Source organism: Brachyistius frenatus, unplaced genomic scaffold (assembly GCF_029030835.1).
Source record: "Brachyistius frenatus isolate BFR_SWC_R1_liver_20210118 unplaced genomic scaffold, ASM2903083v1 Contig_144, whole genome shotgun sequence".
Classification (NCBI taxonomy): Eukaryota; Metazoa; Chordata; class Actinopteri; family Embiotocidae; genus Brachyistius; species Brachyistius frenatus.
In genome coordinates, this window is record NW_027210743.1 from 918,409 (window position 1) to 930,455 (window position 12,047).

At 39.1% G+C, this 12,047-nt stretch overlaps 1 protein-coding gene across 1 annotated transcript in view; it reads left to right on the forward strand.

The window, feature by feature from the left end:
• Positions 1 to 1,792: 1,792 nt before the first annotated feature.
• hs3st4 (heparan sulfate (glucosamine) 3-O-sulfotransferase 4) overlaps positions 1,793 to 12,047 on the forward strand; it is an 81,324-nt gene continuing 71,069 nt past the window's right edge. The window contains exon 1 of the mRNA XM_069715596.1: positions 1,793 to 3,126. Within this exon, the coding sequence (XP_069571697.1) occupies positions 2,531 to 3,126 (596 nt within the window). The 5' untranslated portion in view covers positions 1,793 to 2,530. The remainder of the gene's footprint in view (positions 3,127 to 12,047) is intronic.

Here is a 12,047-nt window from a genome sequence, read left to right on the forward strand (position 1 = left end):
ATTTTAAATTGACTGATGCATGAAGTCGGAACTAAAATCCGAAGGGAGGGATTTTGTCGAACTCTGTTATGGATCAAAGAAGATGTAGGGTACAATATGCGGAAACTAGTGAAAAAAATTTCACAACGATGACTCACATTTGTCCTTAAAAATATTTATTGTTTAAGTTGCTTTGGTGACGTTATGAGCAAACAGTTTCTTATTTACACATCCAGCTCTTACAAAGCAACATTTTCGCTATCATATTTTGTGTTTGAGCAATTGATGAATACAAGTTCAGTATTCACCCTCTTTTAGCTCAGTTTTGGTCTCCACCAACTCCTGAGGGAAATATCTGGGTTTTTAACTGCTAAATGCTCTACTAACTGTACCTGTTTGTCTGAGCTATTACTCTAGAGTCTGTTTTCAGAAATAAAAAATGGCTAGAAGTTAGACTAAGATTGATGTGAGACTCAACAAAAACAGTAACGTTGTTGGTTGAACAGCGAAAAAGTGAGCTGTAACTCCGGAAACTCCACAACGTACAGATGAGCTTAAGGTTTGGGTGATAATTCTCTGTCAATGTATCACTGTGGGTAGACCCCCTTCTATGTTATCATATTGTTTTCATCATCTTGCTTTCACCGTGTCATTTAACATTCTGTTATTATGAAAAAATATGGATCATAATGGTTTTAAGTTTAGACAGCACCTGAAACAGTTGTATTTTTTTTGTTTAAAAAATCTCAACTATATGTTATGAAAGTCAGAAATGGTAATGTATTTCTTGTCTGTACTGGTTACTCCCATGATGGCAGAGATTTTATGATTCTGTGAAAATGCATTGGCTGAATGCTAAAGAGCTACTGATATCCTCTGCTAACACTATAATAAAAGGACTTTGTATCAGCCCTAGTTTGCATACCTCGCTGGCTACAGGCACTTAGAAATGACAAATTTGGTCAAGCAACATATACAGAGGAATATTTTCTCCATTTCAACAAACAGAATTTTAAATATAGCTGTGGCTTGCTGTTCTCAGAGCCAGGCTCTGCAAATTATTTGTGACCCAGTACTTATTGTGATGATGGCTCTGCTGGTGTGTTGGAGGTGTGTGATGAATGAGATTCCCTAATACGGGGAGACATTTCTGTGGCATGCAATTTTAGATCCTCATATTGTGGCAACAGAGTGTACAAGTTAAGGTCTACTGCATATTATCATCAGTAATTATAGTATGCACCCATGTATAATAAATTCAGTGTTTAATACTCCAAAGCAGCCTCCCCGTCTTCGGCATAATGCAGAAGACAGGATCGTTTTCTGCATGTATTTTCTTCCATTTAGAGATGTGTAGGGGAGAACTGACACCCCACCCATGACTCATCAGTTTGATTTAAAACCCACGTTTTATATCAAATGTTGCTCTTTATCCACTTTGACTCGTATTTGAGGATAAACTTTTCCCGTATTTCTTTTGGAAGTCCTTTAATGCAATGCTCCACTAATAACCAGCAGGGTGCAGACATGAGCTTTCTGTAAAAATAATCTCTACCAAAATAATCATAAGATTTAGTTTAACAGTGAACTTTATACTATACGAAGCATTTCACGTTGTAATAAGCCCTCACATATGCCAGCTGCGTGGGTCCCATGTCTGCAAGTGGAGAGGAATGACGAGAAGCTTCCCCATTCCACACAACTGTCTCAGATTAGGACATCTAACGTTTATAGCCCTACTTGTGCAATGACAGAGGAAAAGTGGGTGTACACACACTAGTTGTGCCGTGTGGCTCTACATTGCTTCAGCTCAGATGAGCTCACCCAGCCGATGCGCACATCGTAGGATCCTACCAATGTGAGAAGGCGCAAGGACGGCGAGCAGCGGCAGCAGCAGCAGTCCGGGAGTCAGTGGGAAGTGTGGACGCTTTTGTGCGAAGGCTGCTGACTTTCTACTACAGAAAGTAAATAGAGAGGAGCGTGAAGGATTGTGCGCTCATGCTGGGAACATTTTTATGGATTTGTAGGTTGTCTAGATGGAGGGGAATCCACTCTTTTGTCGCAAACCCGGACTGGACTTAGGGCTGAACGGCTGATGAGAAGAAGCCTACTTTAAACACTCTGCTATTCGTTTTTCTTTTTTTCCCCTCCCCTCCCCATCCCCCGTCTTGCATAAAATGCCAGGCTTTCGTCCATCATACACTGTCCAGTTTAAACCAGGCTGCCTCTTTGGAAGGACGCCAGACCGCCAGCCTCTCAAATCTACAAGTTCAGTCCAATAAATTGTGACATTGTCTGTCAGGCTTGGAATAAGAAATCGATAACTCAAGAAAGGGGACGCGATATTCTTCCGGAATTTTAACGGTCTATTTCCCCCGCTATCCTTATAAATATGCGATTCGGTTGGATTAGGATGGTTTGGTCCAGCTTCTCGCTTTTTTAGGTGGAACAGCGCTGATAGTGACTGATTATTGCTGTTGATTTTGTCCATGCAAGACTCGGGGTGGAAACATGTCTGGCCACTTCTTTGAGAGGATCACTGCTATCAGAGATGGCATTTTGGTCCAGCACTTCGGTTTTCACCTCTAAAGTGCCCCGGAAAATCTTATTCATGTTCACCCTCTCCCTCTCTGTCACCTACTTGTTCTATAGCTTGATGAGCTGCTACAACTCGCTGCAGTTCCCTCTGCAAGAGAACTACGTGTATCAGGGGAGGCTGGTGACAGAGGAGACAACTTTTGTGACATTGAGGGAGAAACTTTATTCCACTTCCCAGGGTTTTACGGAATTCACCGAGGCCGAGAGAACAACCTCGGTCTCCACCGTAAAGGAGCATGCTGAGGCCGAACAAAGGACAGTGGAGTGGATTAGGACTCAGGCGTCTCCAACTAAATCGGCGGCGGCGTATCACACCACCGCGCTGGAGAGGGAGCACCAGGAATTCAGCACCACGGACAGCGAACTCAGGGTGAACTGCACCTCGGATTATGGAGAGAAGAAACTTCCCCAAGCCATCATCATCGGGGTGAAGAAAGGGGGAACCAGAGCCCTGCTGGAGGCTCTCAGGGTGCATCCGGACGTCAGAGCCGTTGGAAATGAGCCACATTTCTTTGATAGGAACTACGAGAGGGGGCTGGACTGGTACAGGTGAGTTACCACTTCAGTCCTGTCGAGTAAACCTGACATATTCTGCATAGTTTAGCTGAAATACCACAAACCACGTGAACTTTATGTTTCTGTTTACAATTTTTTTCAAGAATATTTTTGGGGTTAATTACTGTGAGGTTCAGAAATCAGCTTCCAAGAGACAGAGCTGACATGCAATCCATCACACGCCTTCATGGTTGTCAAATTAATGTTATTGCGTTGTAATGCAAAACTTTTCAACTTATCAATCTTCACTTGTAGTTGCATTTCTTACATCCAAAAAAAAAAAAAAAAATCAAAGGAGAGACAAAAAGGAAAAGTCTTCCACTGTAATAAATTGCCCTAATTCCCTGTCTGATTTCCATACACATGAATGGGAGCCAACGGCAGTCAGAAAGTCGTGAGAAAAACTAATATTTCAGCTTTGGAAAGTGGTCAATGCACACGCAATTTATGGTAACTGTCTAAAACATGATAACATGAAAGATAAAAGGAACAAAATTAATGAAGAGGGCTCTATAATTCTATGAGCATAGCATGCAGTGGGTGCACTGTTTCCATTTGAAACTTTCCTTTTCCTAGTCATAGGGTGAGTAGTTAATAGCTACATATTGAACCCTATTTACAATTTCCCCAGTGGTCTTAAACGCAGAGATTTTCTGTCACACAGTATGGACTAAATGCATGTGGTGGCAGCACAAACACACACAGAGGAGTGCCACAGTATAGTTTAATGTCTGATTGTAAATTGTTTATCTTCTATATCAGAAACACGTCAATGAAAACATTTAATTTGAGTTTTCAAGCAAAATCCTACGATGAAGACATTTTATTTTGGCAAAAGTGAAATATGCAACACACGAATAGTTACATGATTTTTAAATGAATGATTATTGCAAGTAATTTCCAGATATTTTACTTTTGACATTGAAAACGAAACTTGTCTTATTATTTAGTTCAATATTTTTTTGTTCTAGAGTTCCTCACACTATCATACAGTCACACACACACACACACACACACACACACACACACACACACACACACACACACACACACACACACACACACACACACACACACACACAAATCCATAGTCATGGTTACAGATTCAAAGGGACAAATTGTTTTCATAGGTGCACATTTGAACTTTAAATCTGATATTATGAAATAAATACTAAAATATGTGTCAAATATCATATGATATGCAGTTAAAGTACACAGTCAGTATTCAAGTGATAAAATGTAAGATAATTGTTTTCCTGGCGTTTACTCTGTTCTGATTTTACAGGTCAGTCATTCTGCCCTGACGCACATTCAACCTGTGATTTACCGGAGAATCTGGTTCGCACCAACAAGCCTATAATCTAAATGTGAAATAACTGGTTGGTTTATTGAAAACCCTTTCACCTCTGCTTTGCAGCTGGCTCTCAAACGTGTGTGTGTGTGTGTGTGTGTGTGTGTGTGTGTGTGTGTGTGTGTGTGTGTGTGTGTGTGTGTGTGTGTGTGTGTGTGTGTGTGTGTGTGTGTGTGTGTGTGTGTGTATTGTTTATCCTACCTTTCATGTGTGCGATGGCTGACATTCACTTTAACTCCAGGTTTATTAGCCAAATAACAACCTGTTTATCACTAATGTGTTTATGGGAGGAAAAAAAAATCAATTTGAGGGTTCATTCATGGTCAGTTGGTCGCGGCTCGGTTAGGCGTTGTTCTCGCATAATAATGTTTGACCAGGAGAATTTGCTAATGGAGTCAATGAGCTGATGAGAATGACGCTGACTCAAAGTCCCTTCTGTTCTTCTGGAGAAGTGAGTCTGTTACACCGGTGTTTGTGTTGTGGAACATCTGCTTTCATCTTGTTGCATAGACATGGGAGCTCTCGGCTGTTCATTTAGGCTGTGTTAATGCAAGCTGTTTCATTATGCTTACGGTGAAAGGCTCATTAGACAGGAGGACGACATGCTTACATAAATAATAATAAATGCGCTTGTGTGTTTTTGGGCCCCTGAGCCAAATAATTTCTGAAGGAGCGTTTGTTTTATATCTGACATTGTCCTGTTTAGAACAATCCGCTCAGAATGAAGCTTTCAGAGAGGAAATGATCACACAAACAACAATTTACAATAATAGGAAGGATACGCCGAGGCTTGTTTCAATGGTCAATGTGAATGGTTCGAAATAATGATGAGTTGAGTCGCTATTTCTCTCTGATATAAAAATTAATTCAGGCAAAGTTTGTTTGTTGCTAAACAATACATTATGCTGCATCTCTGTTCGCTGTCGTCATCTCTGATGGTTTGGCTAATGTGCACTTAATGGGAGTGAAATTATGATCACTTACAGATGTTTGCAACCATTTGACATCGGTGTCGCCGAACGAGACCGGTAATCTCATAAAATGTGATTCATAAATTTTGGCCTGTCGGAGTAACACCTGCTCCACATTTAATGGAAATGTTAGAAGAACTATTGGGAATATAATTCATCAATATCACAAAAGTACATACATGGAATGCCTGTGCAGACTTTTCTGCCTGTGTAAAAGGGTGACAGAAGTATTCAGTTCCTGTCCTGCAGTAGAAGTACTGATACAGTAATGTAAAAATACTCAATTACAAGTAAAAGTCCTACATGAAAAACCCTACTTAAGTAAAAGTACATAAGTGTTAGCAGCAAAATGTAGTTAGAGTATTACAATAAAAGTACTATTTTGATCCCTGTGATCTGAAGTACCAGTGTTTAAGCAGCATGTTTACATACCGGGGTTTTATATCCAGAGACAGCAGATTAATCTGAAGGGTTGTCAGATGATTACTGGGAGAGAAAAGAAGCTCTGATTCACAAATCTCTTTTCAGCTTTGGAACTTTCTCGAATCTTTAGCTTTTGCTAAAATAATGGATTATTTAAACGTTTTTGAAAGGAAAATGTGTGAAACGTTTAAAAGGAAAAATCACTATTTGTTGAAACTGTTAAAAACTCAGACATCTGAAACGTGACCCTGACTACACACTAATTTTTGTAAGACCAATGTACTAGATTTTAACAGCTTTTATATTATCCATTGTGACAAATCAGTATAAAAGTAACAGAAGCTGTCAAATACATAAGTAGGAAGTATAAATAAATAAAAGCTCAGTACTTGAGTAAATGTTCTTACTTTCCACTAATGCTGAAGATATTTGTTCTTTCCGACACACACACATAACAGAAACACACAATCCCAGTTCTTTCAAAATAACTATTAACTGGAATATGAGTCGGACTATGTTTTGGTTGTTTGTTTGTGCGTTTGGAGAATATTTTTTCCGTTGCTTTGTTACTTAGTACATTAGCTCAGAAAAACAAGCAGCAGCTTGTGAACTGGTCTTGATCAAGTTTCATGGTGACTAGACGCTGATTTTGACAAAACTGGAACAAAAAAATGTTCTGTTGTGGTTTTGTGAGAAGATACGATCTACAGTCTAGACTCCATCACATTTTCTTTGTAACGTGAAAATGAAAAAAATGAAGAAAATGATATGTACTGTGGGCTGCTGTTCAGGATGTGATATGCCTAAAATGGAGACTCCTCACATCTGAGGAGCTGGAATCAGATAGACTATTTTTTCCTTTATAAATGACTTAAACTATTGTTGTCAAAATAGTTGAGGACTATGTTTCTGTTGATTGAGATAATTAATTAATGATCTGTAGTCATCAGTAGTTAAACCAGGTTCTCTAATCTATCCTAAGTCGTACTTTTACGTGATCTAATTAATATATAATTATGCTTCAAAATGCTGGCTTTACTATTTGTATTCTCAAATAATCCAAACTGAAAAATGTGAGCCATTACTGACATCTGTAGCAACTGGAGGGTTTTAAGCACAAAATAAGACAACATAACTAACTCTACTAAGATTAAAATACCAGGCAGGTAACATAGCATATGTATCACAATAAACACTGAAAGTTTTCCCATTCCAAAAGAGATTGCGGAAGGTCAATAATGAATTCAGACTTTTTTCTGTATTTGTGTAGAACTTTATCCATTTGTTGGAAGACTAAGTGTAAATCTGAAACTTTAAGTATTTCACTTCTGATTTCAAATTTGAGGTTTTAGTTTCCTGTATAGGCAGGAAGTTCCATGTCTAAAAGAATCCTCTGCACAAATCCACCACATATCAAATATTCACATCAGGACTCCAAGTTTAGTATGGGCCTGGTATGAGCCTCCATAGACAGGCCCAGATTGGTGATTGGTGCTGTGTTCAAATTTTTTTTTTTTAGCACTCTTGGATAGTTCATCCTGTGTGTTTTGGGCTTACTTGAACAAGCAATTTGCAATGTAGTGCCATCATTACTGCACACAGAGGACTTTCATCCGCCAATTGGCACTTCTAATGTTGCCTCTATTTCTGAGGAAAGAGGATGAGCCATCACCGCAAGGATTTAACTTATCTGTTCTCTTGAGCTTGCCTCAACGTGGTGCAAATAGCAGTCCTGGAATAGGAAATATTTATGCATCATGACCAATACAGCAACTGTTAACTCCAGCCCGGTGCCAGTGTTCATATAGAGTGGAAAGAAACTGTGCCTCATAAATTGTGCTTAGGAACGTCATTGATTATCAGTCGCACATTAAGATTTGTGCCCGTTGTGGGTGGACATTGTGAGCAGGAATTTTGCACTATTTAGATCGGCTTAATGAGGCCCCATTAGGGGGGTGGACTGTTTGACATTTTGCAAAAGTGAGGAAACTACCAAACAATCATGTTTACATGAATATCAACTAATAGAGTTTGTAGAAAGAGGCTTCCACTGGAAGGATCTGTAAACTGCTGTCTGAAAGACTTTGCCATGTATCGATAATCAAGAGAGAAAACAAGCAGGAGCAATGTTATGTTTCGGATCTAAAAATATTTGAACGATTAAATTCCAAAATAGAAAAAAATACCTTTTCTTTCAAGCACTTTAACATGTGAGTTAACTGGGAGATTAACAGTGGCAGTATCAGCCAGCACCGTGTTAAAAATAACACCAGTTTGAAAAGTGTCAGATTGTCCATTTTAGATTAATTCCAGTTGAAAAGCATGTGAGGCCAGATTGAATAATACAGCAGGAGGCATGAGGTTTCTCATCTATTGAGGCTCAATGGAATTCTGCTCTGCATTGATGTGTGCACTGGACAGTCGGCAAAGTGGGAGCCGTTATATTAGTCTTTTCACAAGGAGCAAGAATGGCTTTCTTCACACTGAAAGGACACAGTATGGACCGATTGTGTGGAGAAATATACTGTGTAATAATGGAATTATGTCATAAATATGTAATGTTAAGTGCTGAAGCAAGAATGCAGTTTGCGAGCAGATTCAAGGTAATGAAAGTGCATTTCACAATATAGGTGTTTGGTATTCTGAGTTCGCACTTTGGTATCACATGTATCTGTTAAGGGTTTAAGGTTGAACTGATACCAATCGAAAAATCTATAGAAAATTCAGAGATACAGCTACGTGGACACAAAACCACGGTTCCAAACCGAATTCTGGGTGAAATTCGTCAGAAATCAATACAGCTGTGAAACACAGATGTTGGGCAAATGTCTGTCTCTGTCTCCTTGTGCCTGCAACCCATCCCCCTCATGCTTGGATACCCTAACACTCAGTACGACAACCATTACATGTAAAATGTCCTACACAAAAGGAAGAAAGACTCCACCATGTACAACATTGGATCTCAACTAAAGGATGGTTTTATGCAAAACATCCATCTGAAAGATTTACAGTACTGACGGCACCACTGACTCCTCCATTAATGAGTCATAATACAGCAAATAGAGCAGTGATAGAGCCTGTTGAATCAATTTTAAATCGCAATGAAATGTATGCATATTGTTGAATCAAGACAATGGACCATATAGTTAAATACTGATTGAATTATTTGAGAGGTACAGACACACACCCCTAAAATCAACTTGGCATTACTCATACAAAAACACATCCCATGCTTTAAGCTTTAATTTTTCCCTTTTGATATACCATAAAAGAGTTCATTCATTAAATCTGTGTGTATAAACAAGCCAGTTCATAGTTTTACACTCATACCTGCCACCTACAATAACTGCCCAAAAAGCTATAAATTATCCTTCACTCATTACGTTTATCAGCTTAAGACTTAACAGGGTATAAAGTTGATTTACATACATAATTTAATCAAATAACTGGTAGTAACTCAAGCTAGCTCCATACTCAAAATAACAGCAGGAAGAAAACAAATACAACACTGTAACAGGTGTGGTTGTTCCTGCTTATGAAACTACAGGTTTCTTGAATAGCTTATAAAAAAATTACAGCCTCAGAGTTGAGACTTGGCAGCAAACTAATCCAAAAACATTATAGTCACCTAAACTTTACATATCGTTGGTCAACATGTGAGAAAACCACCAGCAGCAAAGGTCTGATTGCATAGTATTTCCTGTATATCAATGTTCTCCTGTGAAAAATATTTAAACATGAGATAAAATTGCTACCTGTGAACCAGAACCAAAGTTTTACTGAGGTTTGCAGGCTCTAATATCTCTGTTTTATTAAAATGACACTTGAACCCCCTATGCAATAAAAGCTCAGAGGATGTGCTCATAAATCTTTGGGAACTGTGTTCTTACCCTTTTAGGGCTTTCCTGTGCTAAGAAACAAGTCAGTGATAGCTGCAGGATTATTAGTTGTGACAGAAGCTGTGTTTTGTTCCAGCATATTCTGAAACTATTTTCCTTTTTTTTTTCTCTCCCAGACATCTTTTCATGATGCTTTATAAGTAAACATGCCCTTTTAAAAAAAGGATGTTAGAGAATGAGCCTTGCCATTTCCAAGGACATTTCACTTTGTGGGAGTTGTGTGATGTGCTCTAATCAATAGATCCTACACAGCTACAAACTTTTACCTCAAACAAGGTCATACAATAGTGTGTTCACTCTGCACACCAGAGGTTTTTTTTTGTGCACTGTATTTGAAAAAGACATCTTTTTGATATATTAAAGACTTTTCATGGAGGCAGTGCCACTGTATCATGTCTGATTTAGCTGCTGTGGGATTTGGAAGGAACAGTGCATAATGCGGCGCAGGCTTTGGTGTACCTACAACCTTTGGTCGTAAGACAGGACTTGGTGACAGGAGGTGTGTAATGGAGACATGGATCCATGGCCAAGAACAGCAGCAGAAAGTCTAAATCCAGCGTTTATCCCTTGTTTAGCCCTGCTTTCCCTCTCTCAGCTGCTCCATGGGCAGCTTAGCCCCCTGACTCTTGCCACCTGACTGGGAGCCCATGACTCCACTCAGTGGGGAGATGGGAAAAGAGCAAGGTGGGCCAGATCCCCAAGTAGGCAGGATGCCATCCCTTCCAGCTGGGCCTGTGTGCTGCTGCAGTGCCTCCCTGTCCCGCGCCTTCCCAACATGGCAGAATCTGCCTACGCCTGATAAGACAGCGCCAAGACTCACAAGGACGCACCTCTGAGTGCTCCGATGCCAGTGCTGCAGTTGTGGAATTAAACTTTTTAATTAGCAGCACACTCCTGTGCTGTCAAGAGAGTGGACCGCCTCACTCAGGTCTCTCTCATTGCCCACCCTCTTTCCACTTGATTAAACTTCCAAACATCACAGAGCTCTGAGGTTTCAGTCACCACTGGATCAATCATGTTTATTTCTTCTTTGAGAATCTCTTCAGATTAAGCAGTGCACAGAAAATGTGACTATATATATACAGTATGTATATGTATTGAACAGTAGGCCAACTACTAGTTGAATCAACAGTACGACGAAGTCATTGACTCTGTGAGTAATACATGACTTGTTAAATATAAAAGGGCACTCCTCAGTGATTATCAAACATTCAGCTGATTGTCAAGTGTAATGGTAGAGGACCAGTAAGTGACTGCAATCTAAAAGAGGAAAGTGCACATTCACATATTTTACAATGTTAATAGTCTCTTGTGTGGAAGAATTTAAACATCAAGTCACATGGACCATTAAATGTATGCATGCTTGACGTGTATCTATTTATACATTTATTTAAATCGGTGAGAATCAGTTCAAAGGCTTTTTTTGTTGTTGCAGCGCCGTGTCTGGTTTCTGTTGATGTCCTTACTAGGGAATCAGATAGTTTCTTTTAAAACCGTGATATTCTATTATAGATGTAATTTTATCCAATTATCTTATACTGCTTTGCGCTACACTAGTGTACACTTTAAAAGGACCTATATTAAAAGCATACTTGAACATTTTGAGAAATATGTATTACTTACTTATTAAATTATTTGATATATCTGTAAGGTTGATATCAATATCTACTCCCAGCAACAAAAAAGCATGTTTTTACATTCTTATAGTTATGTGTAAACATCCAAAACACTCGTTTAACATCAGAGATTGTGATATTGGTTAGGTTTAGAAAATCTATCCCAACTTAAACAGTGCAGAACGTTTGTCTCCCTTTTCTGCCAGTGAGAGTAATTACAAAAACACTGTCGATATGTGCTTACGTCACAGGTTCTGCTCTAGTGTACTCCATTGCTACTGTTGCGGCAGTAAAACAGTGGATAAATTATGTATCAATTAAATAAAAAGGTGTCCTTGGGAGCCCTGGGAAATAATTCTCTCCAATAACATTTGGAAAGTCTAGAAGAGCTGCATGACTGAATTATTTTATCCCTACTGAAGTTAACAGGCTAAACTGGAAGTTAGCAACTGGATGAATGCCCAGTATGCATTAATCCGGCCAGCGTGGGAATGTCTCACCAGACACCAGATTTAAAATACCCTTGTATTATTAAACACAGAGATTTATCTGGTGGTAATTGGGTTTTTCAGCATTGTGTGAACTAATTTTACAAAAGTCTGAATGTAATTGACATTCATGTAAAAGTCCTACGCTATAGCTTTAAATCACAAGA